Source organism: Hyaena hyaena, unplaced genomic scaffold (assembly GCF_003009895.1).
Source record: "Hyaena hyaena isolate Hyena2069 unplaced genomic scaffold, ASM300989v1 scaffold_13, whole genome shotgun sequence".
Classification (NCBI taxonomy): domain Eukaryota; kingdom Metazoa; phylum Chordata; class Mammalia; order Carnivora; family Hyaenidae; genus Hyaena; species Hyaena hyaena.
In genome coordinates this window covers 1705193-1732196 of record NW_024080645.1, presented here as the reverse complement: position 1 = coordinate 1732196, position 27004 = coordinate 1705193, and the positions used below count along the sequence as shown (strand labels likewise).

The 27004-nt window shown below is 54.4% G+C and overlaps 1 protein-coding gene across 1 annotated transcript; it reads left to right on the top strand.

Annotated features, from left to right (window-relative positions):
- The first annotated feature begins 2385 nt into the window (after nucleotides 1–2385).
- On the top strand, nucleotides 2386–26326 carry RHCG (Rh family C glycoprotein). The gene is made up of 11 exons (XM_039216788.1): nucleotides 2386–2548; nucleotides 11509–11695; nucleotides 14002–14152; nucleotides 17932–18079; nucleotides 18868–19034; nucleotides 20630–20767; nucleotides 20936–21055; nucleotides 21430–21496; nucleotides 21705–21778; nucleotides 24926–25018; nucleotides 25888–26326. Exons 2-10 carry the CDS (start codon nucleotides 11529–11531, stop codon nucleotides 24992–24994), a joined length of 1101 nt encoding a protein of 366 aa, XP_039072719.1. The 5' UTR covers nucleotides 2386–2548; nucleotides 11509–11528; the 3' UTR covers nucleotides 24995–25018; nucleotides 25888–26326.
- The last annotated feature ends 678 nt before the right edge of the window (nucleotides 26327–27004 follow it).

Below are 27004 nucleotides of genomic sequence, written 5' to 3'. Positions count from 1 at the left end.
TTTTATTTATTATCGAGAGAGACAGAGCGCAAGCAGGGGAGGGTTAGAGAGAAGGAGACACAGAAGCAGGCGCCAGGCTCTGAGCTGTCAGCACAGATCCTGACACAAGGCTCAAACTCACAGACCGTGAAATCATGACCTGAGCCGAAAGTTGGATGCTTAACCGACTAAGCCACCCAGGCGCCCCAAGATTTTTTTATAATCCAGCATTGGCAAGGGTACAAAGGTGCCACTCTCACACATGACTCATGAGGCACACGTTCCATTTGGGGGACCTTTAGCAACATATATCAAGGCAATTTAGCCTCTAGAAATTCACTGAAACCCGTGCAAAGATCTATACACCTGACTGTTCATGACAGTGTGATTTATTATACCAAACAGACCCAAAGCAATGTCTTCGTCTAACACTGGAGGATGCACCGGATACAGCATGGTATATTCACCATGAAAAATGACTTTGAGGAACAAGAAAATGGGAAGATGCTTACAAAATATTAAATGAATAGGGCAGCTATAGTCCATATTACAGTAGGATTCTCTCTTTCCCTTCTCTCTCATATTGTTGTTGCCTCTAGTGAAGGAATTACAGGTGGTTTTCTTGTTTCCTTCTTTGTGCTTTCTGTATTTTATTTTTTTAATGTTTATTTATTTTTGAGAGACAGAGAAAGAATGTGAGTGGGGGATGGGTGGGGAGAGGGGGACACAGAACCTGAAGCAGGCTCCAGCACAGAGCCCAAGGCGGGGCTCGAACCCACGAGCCGTGAGATCGTGACCTGAGCTGAAGTCGGACGCTTAACCGATTCAGCCACCCAGGCACCTCATATGCTTTCTGTATTTTCTAAAATCTCTATAGTCTACATGTGTTACCTTTTTAAAGAAAAATTAGAGGGGCGCCTGGGTGGCTCAGTCGGTCAAGCGTCCGACTTCGGCTCAGGTCATGATCTCACAGTTCGTGGGTTCAGGCCCCGCGTCGGGCTCTGTGCTGACTGCCAGCTCAGAGCCTGGAGCCTGTTTCAGTCTGTGACTCCCTCTCTCTCTGACCCTCCCCTGCTCACACTGTGTCTCTCTCTTAGAAATAAATAAAAAACATTTTTAAAAAATTAGAAAATCACATTTGACAAAATATAGGAAAAGTATAGGTTTGACTTAAATTCTATGGTTTACCCGTGTCAAGATCACACCTATTGACCAACAGATCATTCCCAACCGAGCTTAATGAACTTGTGAAAAACTTAACTGTTTGGACCATTTTTTATATATTTTTTCCTAATACCCTTTTTTCCTTTCTATTATTAAAAACACTTTTAAGTTTATTTTTGAGAGAGAGGCGCAGAGTGTGAGTGGGGAGGAGCAGAGAGAGAGGGAGACACGGAATCCAAAGCAGGCTCCAGGCTCTGAGCTGTCAGCACAGAGCCTGATGTGGGGCTTAAACTAAGGATCATGACCTGAGCCAAAGTCAGATGTTTAACCGACAGAGCCACCCACGTGCCCCATCCCCCCTTTTTTTCAGGAATAATTTTAGATTTACAGAAAAGTTGCAAAGATAGTACAGAGTTCTCCTATACCAGGCACCCAGTTTCCCCTGCTGAGGTCTTACCTACCTGGAGTACATTTGTCACAACCATGAAACCCACATGGGCACAATGCCGTCAACTAAACTTCAGACTCCATGGGGATTTCACCTTTTTCCCCCCGGTAACATTCTCTTTCTGTTCCAGGATCCCTTCCGTGGTAAGACACACGCAGCACTCAGCCGTCCCGCCTCTCCAGGCTTCTGCGTGTGTGACAGTTCTTAGACTTTCCTGGTTTTTCATGTTCCCTATATGACTTCTGTGACCAGAAAAAGAAAGGGATGGCGGCTATCTAGGAATTCCTCTGTGTCTCCTCGGGGAGGGGGGCGCAGATAATCCGGCTTTTTCTGTCTCTGGTCCCCCGACCAAAAGGGGAAAGGCACGGGGCCCAGTACCGATGGGAGGGGCTCCTGGACCCCCGCCCCCCCCCGCCGCCACGCCCCCGTCCCGACGCGGGGAGCTGCGGGGGCTCCCGGACCCCCCCCACCGACCCCCGCCGCCCCCCCCCGCCGCCGCCGCGCCCCCGTCCCGACGCGGGGAGCTGCGGGTGCTCCCGGACCCCCCCCATCCCCCGCCGCCGCGCCCCCGTCCGGACGAGGCGAGCTGCGGGGACCCCGGAGCCCGCGGGTCCCCTCGCGGGTTGGGCGAGCCCGCGGGCGGCACCCGGGTCCGCCGTGTCGCCGCCCGACGCGGCCGCCCCGCCCCTGCCCCGGTCTTATAAGCCTCCCGCGCCGCCGCGCGGCTCGCGATCCGCCCGCTGCCGTCCCGGCCAGGCGCCCCCTGCAGCATGATCTGGAACACGAACCTGCGCTGGCGGCTGCCGGTCACCTGCCTGCTCCTGCAGGTGGCCCTGGTGGTCCTCTTTGGCGTGTTCGTGCGCTATGACCTCGATGCCGACGCCCACTGGATCGACTCCCGGGGCGGTGCGAACGCCACGAGCGACGTGGAGAACGAATTCTACTACCGCTACCCAAGTAAGTCCGGCCGCCGCGCGGGCCCGCGGAGGCGGCGGGCGGGTCCCCACGCGGCGGGGAGCCCTGCCTCGCCACCTGCGCAGCCTGCTGCTCGGGAACGGGGCGGGGGCGGGGGCTGGGGAGAAGCCCACAGCCCGCGGGCGCTCCCCACGCAGCCTCCCCGCTAGAATCGGGAGGGCACGCTTGACCCGTGGTCACGTGGGCACCAACTCTTCCCCGCGCTGAGGCACTGGGGAAAACTCGCCGGGGTGAGCGAGCTCACTCCAGGTGCCGTCAGAGGCCCCCAGCCTCCCCATCAGAGAGCATTACTTGACCTCAAAAGACCCTAGCCCCTTGGGGGCGCCTGGGTGGCTCAGTCGGTTAAGCGGCCGACTTCGGTTCAGGTCAGGATCTCACGGTTCGGTTCGTGGGTTCGAGCCCCACGTTGGGCTCTGTGCTGACCCCTTAGAGCCTGGAGCCTGTTTCAGATTCTGTATCTCCCTCTCTCTCTGACCCTGCCCTGCTCACGCTGCCTCTCTCTCTCAGAAATAAATAAAACTTTAAAAAAATAATAAAAAAATAAAAGACCCTAGCCCCATCTCAGTCACCAACGTGGGCAGGGGGAGGGCCCTGGCTCCCTTGTATCCGTGGTGCCCTGGTGAAGAGCATGCCCTTGGGGCACCTGGGCAGCTCAGTTGGTTAAGCATCTGACTTCAGCTCTGGTTATGATCTCGCAGTTTGTGGGTTCGAGCCCCGTGTGGGCTCTGTGCTGACAGCTCAGAGCCTGGAGCCTGCTTCGGATTCTATGTCTCCCCTTCTCTCTGCCCCTCCCCCACTCATGCTCTGCCTCTCTCTGTTTCTTAATTCCGTTTCTTAATAATAAATAAATGTTAAAAAAAAAAAAAAGAGCATACCCTTGGAATCACCAGTCCTCATTCCCATCACGGTTCTGCCATTAACCAGGTGGATATCCTTAGGCAAATGGCAAGTCCGCTGAAACCCCATTGCCGCATCTGTCAAGCGGGGGATAATAATGGCACCTACCTTACAGGGCTGGGGTGAGGCCGGGGTGATGCAGTGCACAGAAAGGTCGGGCACAGTGCTGGGCATGGAACCCTCACTTCCTAATGAAGCAATTGCAGAGGAGCACAAAACACAGATGCCCTAGGACTCAGCAGTTGGAAGAACTGGTCCAAGGTCACTCAGGTCAGCCCAACCTCCAGACTCTGGGCCCAGGGCTCCTTCCATGCCCTTGTGTTTTCTGATCTTCTACGCCATCTACCAGCAGCCAATGGCAATCATTCCAGCTGTTGGTGCTCACAGAGTCACGGACTGTTCGTTTCTGCAAGGACTATAAAGCTCATATGCAACACCCACCTAGGTCAACTGGGGTTCCCTCCATGGCTTGAATACCCTCAGCAATGGGAGCCTTTACCTCCAGAAATAACATTTCACTTAGATCCAAACAAGTAACTGCACACATTCTGGATATGACAGCCTGCATGAAAAAAGATAAGAATTGGGGGGGGGGGGTTTACCAACTCAGTGAGTGCCGGCCATATTAAATGGCTGCCAAAAAGCGAATGCAATCACAGGTCACATTAATAGAAATACAAAGCCTCAAAGAAAGGAGGTTATGGAAGAGGAGTGTGCCCTGTGCTGGTTGAAACCACAGCCTCTACTGGGCTCCACTCAGAGTTGTATTTTAAGAGACCATGACAGGGGCGCCTGGGTGGCTCGGTTGGTTGGGTGTCCGACTTTGGCTCAGGTCATGATCTCACAGTTCGTGGGTTTGAGCCCCATATCAGGCTCTGTGCTGACAGCTAGCTCAGAGCCTGGAGCCTGTTTCTGATTCTGTGTCTTCTTCTCTCTCTGACCCTCCTCTGCTCATGCTGTCTCTCAGAAATAAATAAAAAAAACATTTAAAAAAAAAAAAAAAGAGAGACCATGACAGGGGGCGCCTGGGTGGCTCAGTTAGTTGAGCGTCCGACTTCGGCTCAGGTCATGATCTCACAGTTCGTGGGTTCGAGCCCCATGTCGGGCTCTGTCCTGACAGCTAGCTCAGAGCCTGGAGCCTGCTTCGGATTCTGTGTCTCCCTCTCTCTGTGACCCTCCCCTGCTCACGCTGTCTCTCTCTTTCAGAAATAAATAAAACATTTTTAAAAAATTTCTTTTAAAAAGAGGCCATGACAATTGTGGCCTCAGAATTAAGACTCCAACAAACCCACCTTTCACTGCCCACCTTTTCTCTCCTTGGATGGATCTGGCAAACGGAGAGGCAGGGCCAGCTTGAGATCCTCCTTTGCCTGCTCTACTCCTTCACTCTGGCTCTTGCTTACCTCTCGGCCATAATCAGCCCTCAGCGAAGCCAAGAGGGCAAGTTCTCCCGTGGGCATTCATACGTCCTTGAGGGGTCCAGGCAGTGGAAGGTCTCAAAGCCCTAAAACAGGAGCTACAAAACCTCCCCCAAAGAGGGGTGCGGCCCTCACATCTCCCCAGCGCCTACCCCCACTCTGTCCACACCCACCTGCCACGCTCCACTCTCGTCAATTCACCCAACAGCCATTTGTCCACAGAGCGGCCATATAATTTATCAACCAGAGACACTTTTGAGAGTGAGGGGCTGGAGGGGTTGTGCTCATAGTAATTCACCAGAGGCCACAGACGTAAACCACGACTGTCTCAACAGACCCAGTCTCACGGCCGTTGTGGATGAAGAAGGTGCATAGCCTTGCTCTCTGATCCCAAAGGGCTTCCAGACTGAGAGCACCCCAGTGCCCTGACCTCAGTGATGTCAGGTTCTCTGGGCAGAAGAGATAGGAGACAGCTTCCTGGAAGGCGGTGGGGTGGGCAGGAGGGGTGAGGCAGGACAGGTACGCCAGGAGCAGATGGGGGGTGCAGAGTGGCCCGGCGGTGGTGTTAGTGAAAGCGTGGGAGGGAAGCAGCTAAGGAGGATGAGACGCCCCAGCCATCAAGGATGACCTGAGTGTCTCTGGCTGGTTCCCCTTGGTTACCAGGCAGGAAGTGATGGAGAAGAGAGTAGAGGGAGAGACTGTCGGCCTCCGGACTCCAGCAGCAACGACTCAAGCCACCAGGTGCACGTTCTCTCCTTTAACACCCCCCCCCACCAGGAAGGCGCTGTTGGGACTCCCATTTTACAGACAAGGAGACTAAGGCCAGAGAGGGGGTGACTAGGAAACCAGAGAGCCAGGGAAGGTGCCCTGGACATCCAGGTGCATGCCCCTTGACCCTCCCCTTCCTCCAGGCTCGCCTTTCCCCTTCCCCCCTGCCCAGCCCTTCTCAGGTCCACTGGGTCATGGCTGTGGTTAGGAGTTAGAGCGCACATGGCCTGTGGTGCAGGTGGGGCCCCAGTGTGGCCGTTCCCAGGGGCAGAGGATGAAGGTACACCTTGTGGTACCTTCTGGGTTGTTGGCTCCAAGCTTATCCACCTAATATCTGTGGGCCTCACTCCTGCCCAGGGGATTAGCGGAGGCCGCTGGGTATCTCGGGTTTCTAGCGGAATCCAGCTCCAGCTGGTTCACGCTGGGGCTCAGGAGGGCCTGAGGGCTGCTCCCCACACCTGGGCCCCTCGGCAGGCAGCAGGCCCAGAGTCGCCGGAGACCTGCCCTAGCAGGGACCTCCGAAGCCTGTGCCACGGGCTCCGGCTGCTGAACACAAAACTCCCTCCTGGCCTGGTGCTCTGGGGCCTTGGAGGGGAGGCCAGTGGCAGAGCCTGGGGGAGGTGCCATCAGAGCCCAGGCTCCCGAAGCTTCCTGGAAAGACTGAGGGAGGAGCGGACACATTTCCGGGAGGTGATCAGGGCAGAGGAGGCCACTGTGGGAATGTTAGTGAATGCACTGGGTCTCCAGGAAAACCGAAGACTGTAGGCAAGTGACTCGTAGGGCACATCCCGTAGCATGAAGTGAGGGGACAGTAGAAGCTGGTATCAAGCGTCCCCAGAGGGGAGTGAGCGCTCCATCACTGAAGCTATGGGAGTGGAGGCTCAGCCTCTCTTCAGAGATACAGCCAAGGAATGTCTCTCTGAATAGGAGTTTCAACTGTTGCAGCATTTACACTCCTCTGTGCTTCACACTCTCGGCCGTGGCCCAGGCAGGGACCAGCTGAGCCCTCCCTGCCCTGCGGCCACCTGCTTTCCCAGGCCTCTGCGCCATTGCTTCTGTGCGGTGATGGGGGCGCTGTGAGGCGTGGGAGAGGTGGGCACGGAGCCTCGGGGAAGAGAGGGACTGGCCAGGAGGTCTCAAAGAAAATTCTGGGCCAGACTGGCCACAGAGAGTGGGAAAAGGGCGGCCCCAGGCTGCGCCAGGCAGGGCACCACCCTCTCTGTGCTGGTGCAGTGGAGCGGAGGAAGCTGCTGTGGCCCAGAGGCACGGGAAACTCTGCCCTCAGATTGCAGAGATTTCAGGGACTGGGCCAGCTTCACCGGGGGGCCCTTGCTGGGGGTGAGGAGAGTGAGCTAGGGAGGGGGTGGAGACGGGGAGAGCAAGGCTGGCTGTGTACTGCTGCCCCCTCGTGGCAGCTCTTGTGGCTGGCACGCCAGCGGGGTCTCCTCGTTCAGAGAACAGACTGCTTGCGTCACTCTATGCTGGGGAAAGGGGGTGGGGGGGAGGGGAGGTGTCTCTCCCACTTCCACTGTCCCTCAGCAAGTTGCCCACTCAGTGCAAAACACCTGGACAGCCTTGAATGAGAAAAAGAGAAATTGTAGCTGATACCACCGATTAGTAAGGAGCCAGGCCTGCGCCCAGGTTGGATGAAGCCATTAAATGTGCACCATAAACCTCTGGGGTGAGCACCACCTGAGCACCTGTACAACCCTTTCCCCGCCTCCCCCACCCCCCATTTTACAGAAAAACAAACTGCAGATCAGAGAGATTATGTCCTTCCCGAAGGTCACACGATTGGGCCTTTCAAACCATTACTAGGAAAAGCGTTTTAGGAACTAGCACTAAACTTTATGAAACGTAAATCATTCAACTGTTATGTCTGGAATCTAAATTAGGACCCGTGTGGGAGATAAAGAGGAAGGGAGCAAGAGAATGAATAGGGAGGGGCCCAAGGGGAGAAGGTGGCGTCTGTGTACCTGAGGTGGGGGGAGAAGAAAGAGACACCCCCAGAGAGGGTCAGAGAGAGAGGCTGGGACCCCCGAGGGGTCACAGAGGACAGAGAACTGGTGAGAGGAGGCAGGCAGGGGTGATGCACCGAGAAGGGAGCCCTGAAATTGCAGATTTCCCCCGGGGAGGGGCCCCCCCTTACCCCACCCCCTGCCCACAGGGTTCCTTTATGCCACCAAACTGCCTCTTCTGAAAAGGCCCCTACCCTCTGTGATGCTGCCTCTGCCCAGGGATTCCTCCACCACCCCCGCCAGCGCCTTCCCTGTCCTCCCAAGCAGGCCAGTTTGCAGCTTCTGTCTACCCCTCCTTACACCCACATTCTGACTCACATCTCCATCTGCGGGCCGCCGGCTCTCAGATCCCCGGCCCGCCCCCCACAGCCAGGCTCCCCTCCTCCCACCTGCGCTGCAGACGTCAGGATCTCCGCGTCCCCCAGCCCTCAACCCCATGGTCGTCTGGAACTCCAAGGACACCGGCCCCAGCCCCTCCCGCCTCTCCACAACCGCCTCCAATCCCCTGTGTCTTTCAGCAGCAGCCCCGCCGCCCTGGCAGCTCCCCTCCCCCGCTGCTGCGGGAACCGAGGTCTGCAAGTGTCACCTCCCTCTCTCACACCTCTCCTCCAGTCTGCCACCCATCCGTTCTCCCCAAGAATAACCAGAATGCCACGTACGGCGTTTCACACGCATCAGCTCAAATTCCCCCACAACAGTTGGAAACGTGATAAACCATGAAACGCGATAATACACGCAGTTAGCTGCACCCATCGTGAAACTGACACCCAGCTGCTGTGTGTTCGCGCACATTCGCACAGGTCTCCAGACGGGAGTCCAGGGCGCCATGCGGGGGGGGGGGGGGGGCAGATGGGGCAGCTGGGGGCAGGCAAGGCTAGGGCAGCTCTTAGCACAAACACCACTGGCCCCTCCTCCTCCAGGCTATCTGCCCCGTGGGTAGGAGGTGTCGCACTGGAGAGGGGCCACAGCCTCATCTGACCGTGAACTCCTACTCTGACTGGGGCTCCTTGTTGGTGGCTTAGCTGGCTGGGTGCTGCTGGGATGACGACAGCAATTCTCATTCATTCACAGATACGTCCTGGGAGGCTCCCCAGGCACCGGGGAACAGTGGGGTGAACCAAGCCTCCTGGGGGGTTTAGGGTCTAGTGGGCCAGACAAACACACCGTTCTGCAAACTGTAATAAGAACCAGAAAAGCAAGAAGAAGGTGCCGTGAGGGAGAGAACCCACGCTGAACCGGGTGGTCCAGAAAGCCTCCGTGATGAGGCGACACTTCGTTGAGATCTGCATTAAGAGACGCTGGCCCTTCTGCGGGAACAGCATCGCAGGCAGAGGGAAGGACACAGGCAGAGACTCCTGAGTAGGACTGAGGAACACAGGAGGCAGCGGTGTGGAGCGTGGCGCAGGGGGTGGGGGGGAGGGGAGGGCGAGGAATGAGGAAGGGGGAAGGCCGGTGGACCCTGCAGTCCACCCCCCTTTTCTAACTGTGTACTTGGGAATAATTTCAAATTTATAAAAAGTTGCTAAAACAAAAATAGCGCAAAGAACACTGTATACTTTTAACTCCCGATTCTGCTCTCTGCTCCTTCTGTCCTGCTCTCTGCACAGAGATGCAAACACATACTCTTCTTCCCCGAACCCTTTGAGGGCCAGTCATACACGCCCTGACACTGTCACCTTAAAGATTCCGGATGTTTCCTGAGAATGGAGGTATTCTCCGCAACCACAGTAATCAATTTCATGAATTTACATCGTGCAATACCTTAATAGATGGTTTCTATCGAATTTTATCAATCTAATTTTCTTTTCTTTTTTTAAATATTTTTATTTATTTCTAGGAGAGAGAGAGAGAGACAGCATGAGCAGGGGAGGGTCAGAGAGAGAGGGAGATACAGACTCTGAAATAGGCTCCAGGCTCTGTGCTGGCAGTCAGCACAGAGCCCGACGAGGGGCTCGAACCCACGAACCGTGAGATCATGACCTAAGCGAAAGTCGGACGCCTAACCGACTAAGCCACCCAGGCGCCAGTCTCTAACTTGCTCAATAACAACCTCTATAGTTCCCCTCCCCTCTCCCCTCCCCTCCCGGGGCAAATCCAGGATCCAGTCCTGAGTTAGGTATTGAACGCAGTTGGAGTTGTTTCTCTTTATACTCTTTTAACCTGGCACATTTCTGCGGTCTTTCTTTCTTTTATGACGTTGACATTGCTCAGGACTACAGCCTCACCCCGTTTCTAACAGCATGTTACTCATTTTCTGTTTGTCTGATGCTTCCTCACAAGTAGAATGGGATTATGCCTTCCAGGCTGGAATATGATACCCGGATGTGTCTCCTTCAGGGTAGCACATCTGAAGGCGTGTGCTATCCATCTGTCCCTCATTGGTGATGTTAATTTTCATCACTCAGTCAAGATATTGCCCTGTTTCTCCACTTCATAATTACTGGGTTGTTGTTTTTTTTTTCTCTCTCTGTACCTTGCAACTCATAAGCAATCTATAGGGAGACCCTTGAAGACAATGCAAATGTTCTGTTCTTCCCCCAAATTTCTCCCTGGATTTAACATCCACTGATGGAATCTCTACTGTGAAAATCATGATTTTCCAACTTCGGCATTCACTCTACATTTAGCAGTCTGGCCCTCCGCATTCTGTTACAAGCAAGAGCCCTCCTCACGATTTCATTTACTTCCTACTCTGAGTTCCTGTTTTGTAATGGTTTTAAGTCAGTACAGTACCTAATTATTTTGGTGCTCAAATTGCCCCTGATTTGGCCACTAGGCACCCTTTAATCTGGCTCCTTGTGTGTCCTGTGACATCTGTAGTTCCTTTTAGCGTCTTATATTTTTGTAGCTATCTTTGCTTCCCTTCTATCCTTTTCTGAGAATCTAGAACCAGGCAATGTTAGCACTGGAAGGGCAGTTAAGATCATTCTAACCGATCTTTTGGTTTTACGGAGAAAACTGAGGCTGAAGGGAAATGGCTTGTCAAGACCGCACCATGAGCTGGTAAACTCATTAGCCTATACCTAAGTAATAATAAAGCAACAATAACGACTTGTCCATTTTGAGCACCTATTATGGGACGGACACTGTTAGGTGCTTCGCATACACATCTGCATTGAATCTCTGCAGCATTTGTGAGTAAGCATTCCTGAGGGCTCTGAGACCCAAGTAGGTTACCTGACTTTCCAGTGTCATCTGCCTCGCAGATAGAGGAACTGGGGTCCAAATTCGGGTCTCAGTGATGCAGGAAAGGATCCTTGCTGGAGGTAGAGATGGGATGTGACCTTCACGGGAGTGATCAACTCATGTGCTTGGTCAGTCAGGATGATACTAACTTCTCTGTACTAAAAGGATGGAGCTGACGGGGCGGAGCCGCAGAAAGTCTGGGTTCTAGGCCCTACATTCGACGTGTAATCCACAGCCTGGCCCTGATTTCAAATGCCCAGCTGCCCACCTCCATCCAGGGTGTGGATGGAGAAAGGAAGCTGCCATCTCCTGAGGGGGACACCCAGGCATTCCCTGACACTAGAACGAGTGATCTAAAGTGGGAGGCTCACCTCGGTCGCCCCCCCACCCCCGCCCCCGCCCAGCCCCACCCAGAGGTTCTTAGGACAAGCTGGGGGTAGTGGCTGTTCTATGCCCGGAAAGCCATTCATTACTGGGCCTACCCCCGGGATCCAGATGCAGAGATGGGAGAATGGGGCTCCGGAGGCTACCGGGCGGCCAGTGGCCGGAAAGACATAGGCTCTGCGCTGGGCCGCGCTGGCCCAGACCCCGGACTAGGGCGGGCTAAACGACCGAGCCTCGACCCCCCGCCCCCCACGGCTGCTTCTCCCCGTAGGCTTCCAGGACGTGCACGTGATGATCTTCGTGGGCTTCGGCTTCCTCATGACCTTCCTGCAGCGCTACGGTTTCAGCTCGGTGGGCTTCAATTTCCTGCTGGCGGCCTTCGGCATCCAGTGGGCGCTGCTCATGCAGGGGTGGTTCCACTCTTACTCCGAAGGCTACATTCACGTGGGCGTGGAGAAGTGAGCGCGGGGCCGACCGGGGCGGGGGCGGGGCGTGGGGCGGGGCCCGCAGGTAGAGGGCGCGGGAGGGAGAGCGGTGGGTTAGGGGGCGGGGCACACGGGGGAGGGGGCGGATCCGGGGGCGGGGCCCGGAGGTGAGAGGCTGACCCAGGGGCGGGACCCGCAAGGCGAGGGGGCGGGGCCCTCAGGGTGAGGGGGCGGGGCCCGGAGGTGACGGGCTGACTCGGGGGCGGGGCCCACAGGGCAAGGGGGCGGGTGTGCAAACGAACGGTCCTTCGCCCGCTGGAAGACCAAATCCACAGAAAGGGTTTAGAGGCAAATTGCCATAAAACCATGTTTAGCGTGCAAGCCCCCTGCTGTCTCATATAGGGCACCAACCGGGGATCATAGGCTAGCTGTCTGAAATTTAAAACATAATGCCAAATACTTGCAAGATATTAATTCACTCAAGCCAGTTAATGAATCCATGACTTTAGAGACACTGGAAACATAGTTGACTAGATAGAAAATGTTTTGGAGCCGACAAATCAGTCTTTTGCATAAAATCTTTGACAAGAACGTCTCCCTCCCAAAGCCGTAGATCCAAAGTATGAAAACACCCGTAATATATTTCACTGGCCACCACAGCACCAGACCTATGGCTGAATGAAAAACAAAAGTATACAACTGCTTAAAAATCTCCAAAGAGAATTATTATTAACTTTGTGCGTTGGCAAGCTTTTGCCGAGCCGGTTATTGGACGAGTCGGTTCACTTGACAAATTGAGTTTCGGCAAATTGGCTTTCAGGGAATTGATTTTCAGCAACTGAGCTGGAGCCGATTTTGGTGCTCAGGACAGGATGATCATGTTGTCCCCAGGCCCTCCTGCTGGCTCCCGTCCCTACTGAAGAGCCCTCCAGGTCCCACCTGCCACCTAGGGTCATGGCTCGTCTACAGGCTCTGCCCAACACTCCGAGGGCCCTCCTATGATGTGACATCCGAACCCCCCTCTGCCGGCAGCTGAGGCCCAACGTGGGCCACGCATTCCTGAGTAGTCACCTCTGTCCTGGGTCTTCTGGCTACAGTTCTGGGAACATGAGCAAATAACTCTGCCTCTCTAAGCCTCCGTGTTCCTCCACATGGTGTGACCAGTAACAGGGCCTGTGTGGCCCAGGAGGCCGTATGCAGTACCAGGCAGGTATTTCTGTGCCTGGCACTTAGTAACTGCCATGATGCATTCAGCCAGGGTCTGTGTGAGGCCCAGGGGACACAGCCGTGAACAAGGCTCATAGTGAAGCAGACATTTCCAGTGAGCATCCTCTGTCTTGGGAGGGACCTGACAGAATTGGCCCTACAGTCAGCTGGCTTCTCACTTCTCGATTCACACACACACACACACCTGAGCATGGGGCAGGCGCACATCCTCTGGCTGTGAATGGTTTGTGGGACTCTCTACTGTCCCTACACCCATCCCTATTAACAACTCTCCTGACTGCGTCAAAATGCAGGACAGCTTTGCTGCTGGCCGAGCACGGGAAAGCCTGGGTTAGGAGGCACGTGGACAGAGCCGGCGTCTCCTTTGGATGCATGGCCTCCACCTGGCTGTCTGCCTCTCCGTGAGCCTTCTGCTGGCTGGCCAGGCTTTCAGGGTCCAGCCTTAAGGAGGACCTAGGTGCTCCTCTGCCTCTGTTCTCTCTGTTGGCCTTCCTGCCCCCTCCATGCATCCCCCAGCTCCCTACCTCCTGCAAGAAGCCCTCTCTCTCTTCCCTGGACATAGGTCCTCTCTCTCAGGTAAGGACATGAGGGCTCAAACCCAAGCAGAGCCCTGGTAACCAACAGAAGAGGTGTGTATAGAGTGAGATCTAAGAGCCTGGAGGCAGAGATCACATGTGGGTGGAGGAATCAAGGAAGACTTCCTGAAAGAAGAGGCAGCCAGAGGAGGTTCTAGAAAGGCAGGTGGAGGCTGGAGGGCAGGCCAAGGCTCCAAATATGCAGCATGTTGAACAACAGCAGCCAGATGACTTGGGTGCCTTGACCACAAAGCTGCCTGTGAGGAGGGCGTGCTCAGATGGGGGCCACAAAGGAAGGGTAAGACATCCGGTATGTGCCTTTGCTGGGCCGGACCCTTCACCTGTTATCTCTTTTCATTCTTAGAGTACCTTTAGGATGTTATATGCCATTACCACATCGTGAAACGGAGGCTCAGCAAGGTTAAGCCACAAGTCCAAATCCATAGATGATCAAAGTCCAGAGTCAAACCCAGGGCTTGGAGTGCCCACTTTTTGCTGCTGCCTCAGCCCCGTCTCCCCTGACCTGTCTCCCCACAGCCTCATCAATGCGGACTTCTGCGTGGGCTCTGTCTGTGTGGCCTTTGGGGCAGTTCTGGGCAAAGTCAGCCCTGTCCAGCTACTCATCATGACTCTCTTCCAAGTGACCCTCTTTTCAGTGAATGAGTTTATTCTTCTCAGCCTGCTAAAGGTGAGCAGGGACCAGAACGGGGGTGGTGATGGGAGGGACACTTGGGGGTGACAGCAGGGAAATAGAGAAAGGGAGAGCTGGGAAGACATGCCAGCTGGATTTGGTTCAATCTTGTCAAGTCACTTAACCTTCTGAACGTCAGATTCCTAATCGCTAAAGCGAGAGTCATGATATTTATTGGGCAGAGATGGTGGTCCACCTAGCAGACTAGTCCAGCACCTGGGCAGAGCCGGAGTTGCTCATATCCGTTGTCGCTCTTCTTTCTCTTTCCTGCTTATTGGGTGGAAAGAGTGGGTGTTCCTGAACATAGTCTCTTTCTTTTTTAATGCTTATTTATTTGAGAGGGAGAGCGAGCAGCATGAGCTAACATTGCAGAGCCTGATATGGGGCTCAGTCCCACAAACTGTGAGATCATGACCTGAGCCAAAATGAAGAGTCAGACACTTAACCAGCCGAGCCACCCAGGCACCCCCCTGAACATACTCTTACATACACACCACATTCCCAGATTGGTCTCCCAAGAAAAGGACCCAGTGTATTGAGGGGGCACATCTGTAAGGAAGGATCCTTGGGGAATGGCCAAGGTGAACATGTACGGCTGCATAGGCTGTGCACTGCAAAACTCTAGGAGGGACATTCACATCAATTATGGCAGGAATGATGCCCCTTAAAGTTGGCCAATTCAATGACCCAAGTAAGGGCAACTTAGACCTCTGACTCTAGCTCAGATACTTCTTTGGTACCTTTGCAGGGGTGAAGGTCATTCAGAGACTTCACCCATTTCTTCACCCCAAGTCCTCTACATTTGGACTCTGCCTTGAATACCCTCACCTCCGACAAGGGGTAGAGTTTTATTTTTGTTTTTTGTTTTTTTAGTTTACACTACATTCAGTCATTCATTTTGTTATTTTTTTCAGCCACCATATCTCTTCCTCCTAACTCATCTCCTTATCTTCATCCTTGCCCCACTCACCACCTCAGGCCAATGTCCACCAGCGGCCATGGAGACCTGTTAGTAATGCATATAAGACCACGCCCTGATTAAAACCCTCCAGTGGTTTCCGAAATTTCACTTCAAATAAAATCCAAGTTTGTTATAACACCCTACAAGTTCTGCCCCAGCCTTTCTCTCCAAGCTTATAATCCACTCTCCCCCTCTTTCGGAGATTTGGCCACACTCTCCTGTCTGTCCCTCAACACACCAAGCTTAGCCCCACCTCAGGGCCTTTGCCCGTGCTATTCCCTTTACCTGGAATGCTCGTCCCTCAGTCGCTTTCATTACTGAGATCTCAGCTGGAATATCACCTCTTCAGAGAGGTCCTCCCAGATACTCCGGCCTACACAGTGCTGCCCTCTGTCCTACTTCCCCGTCCCACCCCTAGTCACCATCTCTCACATGGACTTGGTTTATTTTCTTCATAACGTTTCTCCTTCTCTGATAAACCTTATCTGTCTGGACCATCTGTGTCCCCAGCACCTAGTCCAATGCCCATTATGTGCTCAACAGCAACAATAACAACAAGTGCTCAACAATATTTACCAAGTCAATGAATTTTGGAGTCTGACTGCAAGGCTCCAGGCATTCTCACTCAGACCCCGAGGAGCTCACAATCTAGTGAGGAAGCCGGGAGGTACACAGACGGTCACCATGCAGTATGATGACGCATGAGGTCTAGGGCTTGGTGGCCTGAAGGAGGGTGCCTGAGCCAGCACGGCAGGTCAGGGAGGCTTCCTGGAGGAAGAGATGCCAAAGCTAGAAGTCAAGTAGAAAATAACCAGGCACAGGGGTGAGGCTGAGAAAACAGTGGGAAGGCCTTGAGGGAGGCCCGCAGTGAGAGGACTCCACCCAGGGGAGGGCTTGGAGGGGGTAGTGGTGTGGAGGAAGGGGGGCGGGAGAGGGATCATCAAGGCTCCTGGAGATGGTGTTAAAGACTCTGACATGGCAGTGGGGAGCTATGGAGAGTTTTGGATGGGGGGAGTGGCACAGTCAGACATGTAATGGCAACACCACTTTGGCTACGGTGAGAATGGCGGGGAGCAGGGAGCCCTGCTAAGAGGCTGTCCGAGTCATCCTGGTGACAGATAATGGGCCTGGCTGGGGAAGTACAAGGAGAAGAAAGTGACTCAACAGATAGAAAGGAGGTGAGTCCACAGGCCTCAGGGACAAGGTGGGGTGGGAGGTGTGAGAAAGAAAGAAGCGAGGCTAGGTGAGGGGTGCGCAGTGGGGCCAAAGGGCATGATCTGAAACAGGCTGAGAATGCAGTATCTTGGGCATGAGTTTAAGAGGCCCTCAAAAATCCTCCCAGCCTGCTACAGAATTTTATTTTTTTCTTGAGAGAGAGAGAGAGAGAGAGCGCGCATGTGCCGGCGCAAGTTGGGGAGGGGCAGAGAGAGAGGAAGAGAGAGAATCCCAGGTAGGCTTCTTGCTATCAACACAGAGCCCGACCTGGGGCTGAAATCAAGAGTCAGACACTTAACAGCCTGAGCCATCCAGGCTCCCGCTATAGAAATTCTTTTAATGCCTGACACTCTTTAGGCCTGTGTCTGTGAGAGTTAAAGTTCAACAGTCACTGCTGACACATAAGGAGTACTTGCCCTTGGCTGAGACTTGCTCTGAATACTTCACACACGGCGTATCTCACTTAATCCTCGTCCCTGAGAAAGGCACAATTATTACCCCCACTTTACAGACGAGAAAGCTGAGACTCAGAGAAGTCAAGGGGGCTCATCCCAGGGCTCGCAGCTAGGAGAGGCCCCCACCAGGCTGGAAACTACGAAATCCAGCCCTGTCAGCAACCCCATAGCTAAGCTCTGTGACCTTGGACCATACACTTACCTCTCTGGTTGGATTTCCCCATCTAAAGTGGAGGAGCAAGTCCGTGATTCGGATTGGAATTTCCCCCGAGATTGGTTCCGAGTGGGGAGGAAGAGGAGGCTGGAGAGAGAGGAGGTGGGGGCACGTGGAGGAAGGCTAAGTCCACCAAGCGCCTGTTGGGTGCCAGGCGCTCGCCAAGTGCTTTACACAAGCTGTCTGATTTAACTCTCGAGACAGCCCCGCTAAGTCACCGCCATCTCCCCCACTTTGTGAATGAAATCCAGAGGCACAGAATGGGGGAGGGCAGAAAGTGATAGAAGAGGAAGAAACCTATCTATGTGCTCCGACTGTGGGGGACGGGACACATAAGGGTGGGGATGGGGTGAGTGGTAAAAGGTCAGCTGGGAGGTCATAGGGTAAGAAGTAGGGCAGGATGCTGGGGAAACGAGGAATGGCAGTCTAGACGGGGAGGTGCTGGACCAGGCTGTGTAGAAAGACATGTGGAGAGGGGGGGCCCAGAGGAAGGGAAGGGCTCCCAGGAATTAAGATAAGGTGGAAGCTAGTGACAAACTAGGTGACAAACCAGAGGGTTGCCCTAGGCTCTAGGTCTGCTTCACCTCTTCCCACTGTGTGACCGACCAAGGTCCTCTCTAAGGCTGGGTTTCCCAGTCTGGGCGCAGTCCCATCTGCTGGGTGAGGATGCCCTAGTATTTTGCTGACAAGCTCACTGCCTGGGTTCAGAGATCCCCACCTTCTCCCCTTCTGAACTGATTGGTCTGTAGGGGACCCTGGGCTCCCATCCTGCAGCATGTGGAATCAGAGACAGATGGACCTGTGCGTGTGCGTGTGCGTGTGTGTGTGTGTGTGTGTGTGTGTGTGTGTGTGTGTGTCTGGTGGGGAAGGAGAGTGCTAACAGGTGGGAGGGAGAGACGGTATCAGAGCCTCACAGAGCCCTGTACTTCAGGTGAAGGATGCAGGGGGCTCTATGACCATCCACACATTTGGTGCCTACTTTGGGCTCACGGTGACCTGGATCCTCTACCGACCCAGCCTACATCAGAGCAAGGAGAGGCAGAGCTCTGTGTACCACTCGGACCTCTTCGCCATGATTGGTGAGAGCTGCTATCATGATTGAGGGCCACCATGATGGGTGAAGGTGGTCATGATGGATAAGGGCCATCATGATGACTGAGGGTCGCCATGATGGGTGAGGACAACCATGAGGATTGAGAACCATTATATGGGAGTACAGGCTCCCACAATTATACCTGATCTCTACGCGGTCTGGAGGGTGGTGGCCGGTTCCCTTTGGGGAAAGGGCAGAGGGGGTTGCCTGTAGACACTTCCTGGATCCCAGATGATGGGCCCTTTTTCCCATGGAGCTGGAAGAAGTTGGCCACCCATCCTGTTTTCCCTAGGATGCCCCAAGGCAGACAAAGTGGTAACCAGGACCGGGTGACTCCATCCCCTGAGTTAGGGCAAGGTGTGAATTCCTACTCCCTGTGTCCGTTCATTCCAGAGAACATATATCAATCACCCACTCTGGTCTAAAACCTAGCTCCGCCTTCAAGGAGCTCCTCACAGTGCGGTGGAAGCGATGGCAATGTTACCAAATAATAATGTCCCTACGGTGGGGGGAAAGATCCTGCGGCATGGTGCTGTGGGAGCAAGGTGGGAGGTATTTAGCCCGGTTATGGGCTCAGGCTAGACTTCCTGGAGCAGGGTCAGGAAGTGAGGAAGACAGGGTGGATGTTCTAGGAAGAGCCCCCAGCAGGGGGGTGGGAGGCTGCTGGAGCACGTGAGTCATCTTCTGTCTCTGGAACTTAGTTCTGCCTAAGCTCTGCGGGGCCCATCTAACACCTCTTCTCCTGGGCCCACCGGCCCTGTCTGGTCTGGCTAGGCACCCTCTTCCTGTGGATGTACTGGCCCAGCTTCAACTCAGCTGTGTCCAAACATGGAGACGCCCAGCACCGAGCTGCCATCAATACCTACTGCTCCTTGGCAGCCTGCGTGCTCACCTCGGTGGCACTGTCCAGCGCCTTGCACAAAAAGGGCAAGCTGGACATGGTGAGCAAGGGGGGTGGGGAGCATGGGGAGCCCTGGGGGGTGGGGGGGGGGACTCTGACCTCCGGTACCCAGTGGACACTGATCTCCATGCCCTGTCAACAATTCCTTGAGGCAGGCAGCATCAGGATTATCACACTCCTCCTGCGGATGAAGAAACTGAGGCTTGGGAGCGAATGATTTATTCAGATGACATAGCTGGTTTTCGGCAGAGCCCAGAACCAGATCCTCAGAGATTCTTGATTACACTGGGTGCTCTGGATGAGCAGCTCCTCCTCATTTACTACGCGCAGCCTGGGGTGCTGAGCGCTGTTCTGGGCTGAATACCCCGTCTGACCTGCCCTGTAGGGTTGCCAGGGGCACTTCCCCTCTCCCTGGCTTCTGATCTTCCAAATACTGGCCCTCAGCCTTTTTTTTTTTTTTTTTTTTTAAGTTTGAGATGGAGAGAGGGAGAAACCGTGCACGAGTGCACAAGTGCGGGAGGGGCATAGAGAGAGAGGGAGAGAGACAGAATCCTAAGCAAGCTCTGCACTGTCAGCACAGAGCCCAGTGTGGGGCTCGAACTCATCAACTGTGAGATCATGACCTGAGCCGAGTTCAAGAGCCAGATGCTTAACCATCTGAGCCACCCAGTCACCTCAGTCTTCTTAAAGCTACCTCCGCCTGCCCCATCCCATACACTCAGAAAGGAAACCCCTTTGATGCCTTGTCTCCGCCCCTGGGAGGTTGGTGGGGGGAATATGTTTCCCTGTGTCCTTCCTGTCACATCACCAGGACAGGTTGTTCTGTTGTCAGTGGGGAGGGGCCAAAGGCCATAGATGTTGGTAGATTTTTCTATAAAAAGAAGACCACTTCTCTATCTCATAATCTTGACACAGGCAGGTGTGTGCTGGGACATTGCCCTGAACCCCTGGGTACACCGAACAATGACCACACAGAGAGGCAGGGATGCCCACATCAGGGGGAAGAGAATCAGACACGCACCTGTGTGCACCCAATACCCCCACGCAGGCAAGGACAAAGAATGGGGTCAAGGTCAGGAGCTCTGGCTCCACACAGACCCAGATGGAGATAGATACTTTTCTGCCTCTCGCTAGCTGTGTGGTCTTTAACAAGCCGCGTCACCTCTCTGCACCTCAACTCCCTCATTTGCACAAACATCAAAAGATAACTGCTCTTACCTCCTGGGCTTGTTGTAGAGACGGATTGAAATTATCCCCGCAGCCGGCAGCGCAGTGCCTGGTGCAGGTAGACCTGGAGCCGCCGTAGGCATGGGTGTTTGCCCACGAACAAGCCTGACGTCGGTGTGTGTCACATAGAGACCATCAGACATGCCAGCCTGCGCACAGATACACAGGGGGCGTGCAGACATGTCAGTAGGTCTCACCGGCACAGACACAAGATGTGTGCCCGTGCACAGTGGCCAGACCGCTGGTGCAGAGAGCGCAGGAGCTGGGCCCGGGGTCCTCTGCAGGCTCCCGGCTGGCTGAGACGCGCTGTGAGTCACCTGTGCCCCCCAGAGCCAGACGGCCCGCCCCTGCCCACAGCGTGCCGTGCAGGCTCTGGGGGAGGACTGAGCTCCGGCCCTCCGTACCCAGGTGCACATCCAGAACGCCACGCTTGCGGGAGGGGTGGCCGTGGGCACCGCGGCTGAAATGATGCTCATGCCATACGGCTCCCTCATCGTCGGCTTCATCTGTGGCATTATCTCCACCCTGGGCTTTGTGTACCTGACGGTGAGGGCCCCCGGCCGGGGGGCTGAGGGCTGGGGAATCCCGGGGTCTCTGATCCTAACTTGGGGGTGGGATCAGGAGGGGATCTGGGGGCTGGAGGATCCTGGGCCTCTGGGGCCTCCGGAATTCTGACCTCCCCACCCTCCTGCCACACCCGCCTCCCCTCTCCAGCCATTCCTGGAGTCTCGGCTGCGGATCCAGGACACGTGTGGCATTCACAACCTGCACGGCCTCCCCGGCCTCATAGGCGGCATTGTGGGGGCTGTGACGGCGTCCTGCGCCAACGCTAGTGTGTACGGAGTGAAAGGGTGAGTGTGGAGGGGGTGCAGGGCAGGCTGGGCTCCCTCCTAACTGCTCTTCCTCTGGGGTCCAATGTTGCGTCTCTACCCCTAGCCTTCCCCAACCTGAACCACTGTCTGTGGGCCTCTCTCCCCAACCTCTGTCCTTCCTCAGGGGTCTTAGAGACCATCTCATCTGTCCAGTGCACCTGGGGAGGCTCAGGCCAGGGGGTGCTGAGCCCTGGGGCCTACTTGCATTCGTGGGGTGACAGCAGGTGCTTACTTGGCCTCTCTCTGGAGCCCTGACCTGCTCTCTGTCTCCACCCCAGGCTTGCTAATGCCTTTGACTTTGATGGTTTCAAGACTGCCTGGGACTCAAGCATGCAGGGCAAGTTTCAGGCTGCTGGTATCTTTGTGTCTCTGGCCATGGCCCTGGTGGGCGGCATCATTGTGGGTGAGTGGCAGTGTCTGGGCCAGAGAAGGTGGGGCCGCTGCGGGTGGGGGTACCAGCGGTCAGCCCGGAGCGCCCAGAAATCCTGTGCCCTGTTGCTGTGGGACTGGCTTGGGTTGGGGGGTGGGGGTAGCTTCCCAGCTGTGGGAAACGGCTGGGTAGGCAGAGAGGAAGTAGTCCCTGACCCCTTGTGACCCCCAACTTTCTTTAGGGATCATTTTGAAATTGCCATTCTGGGGACAACCTGCTGATGAGAACTGCTTTGAGGATTCAGTCTACTGGGAGGTGAGTTCCAGGAACTTGTTCTCCAGCACAAAGCAGGTCTCTCCCTTCTCCACAGACCCCCACCCACATCAGCTGAGCTGGGCTGAGGGACCGGAAGCTGAGGGTTAGGGACAGAGCCCGAGTCACCTTGCTTCTCCACCTGCAGACTGTGTCTCCTGGGGGCTGAAGGCTTTATTCCTGAGCAGTAATTCCCAAAGTATGCCCCCCCCCCCCCCCCCGCACTCTCCGTCAGCAACGGCACCTGGGAACTTGTTAGGAATACAAATTTCTTGAATCCTACCCAGTCCTCCTGAATCCCAAATTCAGGGCAGCATGAACAAGCCCTCCCCATGATGCTAGTGAAAACCACACCCGCCTCGGAGAGCCAGGACCCTTCCATGCACATGGGAATCACCTGGGTAGCCTGAAAGGCTCTCCAAGCCCCAAGAGGCTCGAGTTCATTGGTTTGGGGGTGGGGCCTGGACACTCCCAGGGCCAGAGTTTTTTTTTTTCCCCAGGTGAATCCAATATGTAGCCCAGGTTAAGAACCACGATGTGGTGTTCCACTTCCGTCTCCGTAAGACCCACCTAGAGATCTTGTAAAAATGCAGCTTCCCAGGCACTAGCCCAGGACGGTAATTCAGGAGGGCCTCTGCATGGGAACAACTTTCCAGCTGATTCTGGTCCAGAAACTGAGTTCTTGACATTCCATTGCTTTCTGTATCAGTACAGAAACCCAACTCGAGAAACCGTGCTCTAGAAGCTGAAAGTACTAGGATGTCACAGGACTCGGTTTCTTTAAAAACATGCTGTGATTTGGGTTTTCAGTGACTTCTGGCAGGACTCCCTCCTGATCAATCATTGTTAGAGGTGTTTACCTGCCTCCAACAAGTAATGACAGCCACCTGCACTTCCTTTCATGATGGGGGGACAGGACCTAACCTGTGTTGGTGGCCCCTGTGACAAGGGCCTACCCATCACCGCCTTTCATGTGGCTCTGTATTTTTATTTACTTTATTTTATTTTTTAATTTTAATTTTTTTTAATGTTTTATTTATTTCTAGGAGAGAGAGAGAGAGAGAGACAGCATGAGCAGGGGAGGGTCAGAGAGAGAGGGAGTCACAGACTGAAACAGGCTCCAGGCTCTGAGCTGGCAGTCAGCACAGAGCCCGACGCAGGGCTCGAACCCACGAACCACGAGATCATGACCTAAGCGAAAGTCGGACGCTTAACCGACTAAGCCACCCAGGCACCCAACTTTATTTTATTTTTAAAATATTTATTTTTTTGAGGTGGGGGAGAGAGAGAGAGGGAGGGAGGGAGGGAGGGAGGGAGGGACAGATAGGGAGAGAGAGAATCCCAAGTGGGCTCTGCGCTGTGGGGCTCAAACCCACAAACCATGAGATCATGGCCTGAGCTGAAATCAAGAGTCGGACACTTAACCGCCTGAGCCACCCTTGGCTCTGTATTTTTAAACCGCCCCAGAAGCTTTCTGGGTAATTTTAACTGATATCCACTATAAGCCAATTTCATGTTCATAGCTAATAATGCTTCTGAATTCATTCTCTTTAAGTTATTTTTTAATTATAAAATGAATAAAAGCCCATTAAAGGAAATCTGGAAATAGAGAAAAATAGAAAGAAATCCTATCATCTTAACCCAAGCACTGTTAATGTTTTGAGTATATTTACCTCCAGTCTTTTTTTTTTTTTTTAATCCGCACAGGTTTTTTTTTTAAATGTTTATTTTGGAGAGAGAAAGAGAGAGTGTGTGTGTGAGCAGGGGAGAGGCAGAGAGAGAATGAGACACACAGAATCCAAAGCAGGTTCCAGACTCAAGGCTGTTAGCACAGAGCCTGATGCATGGCTCAAACTCACAAATCATAAGATTATGACTTGAGCCTAAGTCAGATGCTTAACTGACTGAGCCACCCAGGTGCCCTGATTTTTTTTTTACACAGTGGAGATTATATGCCCAATTTGAGATCCTGCTCTTTCTAAGAAGTATTCTATTATTACATTCTTAATAAACTTTCTTTTTTTAGCAGCATAATTATTTTCATCCCATATTTAAAGTCAGAATTTAAACTACTTTAGACACCACAATTAGAAATCACAGATTTGACACCAGTGAAGTAAACTAAAAGATGTTATCAATTCCCATATATAGAAGTTCACTCTTGGTTCTGTTTTGATCTTTATAATTTATTCTAAGTTCACACCTTCTCTCTGCTGTGTACTTTTCAGCAGTGCTCGGTTTTGAGGACTGTAATTCTGTGTCAGTGAAAGTGAGCCACCATCGGGCCGTCCCCTCAGCCCCTGGCCTCTGGGTGGTTTTCCTAGGAGATGAGGTGGCTTTCCAGAGGACGGGATGGCACAAATGTCCCCAGGACCTCAGATGAGGCGATCTTTCTTTTAAGTTTATTAATTTATTCTGAGAGAGACAGAGACAGCTTTAGTAGGGGAGAGGCAGAGAGAGAGGAAGACAGAGAATCCCAAGCAGGCTCTGCACTGCTCAGAGCCCGACGCAGGGCTTAACGTATGAAACCGTGAGATCATGCCCTGAGCCAAAACTGAGAGTTGGATGCTCAACCAACAGAGCCACCCAGGCGCCCCAGATGAGGCAATCTTTAAGATCAAGCTAAGCCTTGAAGCCAAGGCAATGCAGATCCATCCCACTCCCACTCCACCTGCCAATCCATTTATCCCCCTTCCCTCACCTCACCCCCACTTTACGACCTGCCTGCTATTCAGGGCGCTTGCCACTCTGCGTCTCCCTGGCACATTATTGCTCATCTATCAAAAGTGGGTTCAGCACAACCAGAATTCCCCACCCCCGACTGGGCTATCGGCCTCTCGTGCATTTGCAGCTCGTATTGTCGCTGTGCCTGTCAGCTGACCGCCTTCGCATTGCTCTAGAGGGGCAAGGACTCTGCCTCAGGCTCGCAGTGCACCAGCACCCTGGACAGTGGCCAGCCTGATGTAGGGGGCAGGACACCTGTGTGAAGGAACGCCCTGCCCCTCGGCATGCAATCTGCACAGCGATCACAAGGTGGCGCCCGCCACACACAATACGCTGCTCCTGACTTGCCCAGGCTGTTCTAATTCTACCAGGGACACCGGCCTGGCCTAGGGCAGGCCCCTTGGACATGCCCTCCTCTCTCTGCAGATGCCTGAGGAGCTGAAGAGCACTGTCTTACATCCTGAGGACTCCACCCTCAAGCCCTCAGAACCTTAAACCCTCAGGGCAGGTGAGAAGCAGGTGAGAGCGTGGGCCGGGTCTCCCGGTGGGTGCCTAGCTCTGGGAACTGGGTGACACCAGCAAAGGGGCAAACAGAAAGCACCAAGAAATGGGGATGTGAGCTTCCACCCCTCCTGCCTGGATTGGAGTGAGCACCCAGCAGGGGGAGGGGGGGAGGGGTAGCACTTAGTCAGACTCCTTGCAAGCTGGACGGGCATGGGAATATGTGGAAGGCACTCGGAACTGGAAGGAATATACAGAAGGTGACCTGGGTGCACACTTGGCTTTGCTGCTTGCTGGCTGTGACTTTGAGGCTCTCTTCACCCAGAGCCAGAGCCTCAATTTCCTCATTTATAAAAGTGGGACTGACAGGCCTGGCTCTATTCAGTCGATCAACTCAGGCTAGTTCTTCCTTCCTTCCCTCTGTCTCCTCTCTTCTCCCCATCCGCTGGCATCTCCTTGCCCCTGTGTGGAATGCACCAAGCCCTTTCTCGTGCCTTTTGCAGCTAACCTTCCCCAGAGAGCTCTACGCAACAGGTGCAACTACTTCCCTCTTTCCAATAGATGAGAAAATTGAGGCTCAGAAAAGTTCAGGTTCTCCAAGGCTGCAGAGTGCAAGTGGAGAAACCGGGGTCTTTGTAGGTCATTATCATCTGCGCTCAGTAGTGCTATTTGATCCCCCTTGGAGGTCAGAGCTTGGAAAGCCCTGCGTCTGGGCCACAAGACTGGGTGATGTCGCAGGAGAGGGTGTGGGGGTTTAAGGACCATAAGAAAACCAAGGCTGTGACCACTTGCCTTTAATGCCCACCCTGTCCGGAAAAGGCGAAGGGGCCCGAGGGGCTACAGCGGGTCCCCACAGTGGCCCCCTTCTCTCGGCTCTCTCCCCGCAGGCTCCACAGACTGTCCGGGCCTCCCAAGGGAGCAGTACTGACTGAGCTGGGAACAGGAGCAAAGCAAGCAGCACCCCACCTGCTGGCCTGGCCCAGGGCACCCCCGACTTCCTTTCCCCTTCATCCCAGGGAGCCTGCCTGAGAATGGAGGTGGAAGAGGTATAGACAAAGTGGGCATCGAAGCCCGGTTCTGGCGGCAGGAGGCCTGCCTCCAGGGGTCTTGATGGCCACATCCTGAGAAGAGAAGGCAGGAGGGGGCTGGCAGCGAAGAGTGGCCTGAGCCTTTCCTGGAGACAACTTAGCCCGACTGCTGGGCACTTCTGCTCCCTGCCTGCCCCCCCACTGCCCCTCCACCAGGGCCTCCCTTACCCCCAGGGCCCCCCAGACCTCTCTGTGCCATGCAGATGGAAGCCTCTGTGAATAAACATTCTTTGTAGAATGGGTGTGAATGCTCCAGGGCGAGTTTGAGGGACAGAAGCACCCCAAAGACCTGGCCGCCGGCCTCTGTCCTGACCTTCCATTCCAAGCTGCCCCCCACAATGCAAGGGAAGCCATCCTGGGCTGCAGAGGAAGAATTCGGGGTGCTGGAGGCTGCCCCCACTTAAGGCCCGCTGCCAGGCTCAGCTTTGGGGCTGGGGTCTTTCCCCAAGGCCCGTCCTTACTTTACATCAACCACCCCAGAAACTCATCCACTGTGAACACTGCCATACCCACGGTGCCCTCCCTGTGACCCTGCTCTGTTTCAAGGGCACTCGGGGGGCAGGGTGGGAGAATAGGGGAGAAGGGCTCCATTGGGCTAATCCCCTACCCCAACCCTTCCCTCTTCCTCCCTGCCAAGCCAGCCTGCCCTCCCTCCACTGTGGCAGGAAGGTTTCTGCAGTTTGGATCTCACCACTTCTTGTGACCAGCCACCACCCCGGGCTGAGGAACACACACTTCCCACCTACTTAGGGGTCCCGCTGTCTAGCTGAGGGCCCACCTGACACCGGGATCCACCCTGAACTCTCGACAGCCACTGCATACCCAGGTGGCCTACCAGAGTGGGTGCTCTGAGCAGGGTTTTGGAGACTGAATAGGAGTTTACCGGAAGGATGGCACGGGCACAGCCTGGGCAGAG

Coding starts and splice junctions, on each gene's coding strand:
- RHCG (XM_039216788.1), top strand. CDS start 11,529: ATGATCTTCGTGGGCTTCGGCTTCCTCATGACCTTCCTGCAGCGCTAC. Junction 11,696..14,001: donor ATTCACGTGGGCGTGGAGAA/GTGAGCGCGGGG, acceptor GTCTCCCCACAG/CCTCATCAATGCGGACTTCT. Junction 19,035..20,629: donor AAAAGGGCAAGCTGGACATG/GTGAGCAAGGGG, acceptor CTCCGTACCCAG/GTGCACATCCAGAACGCCAC.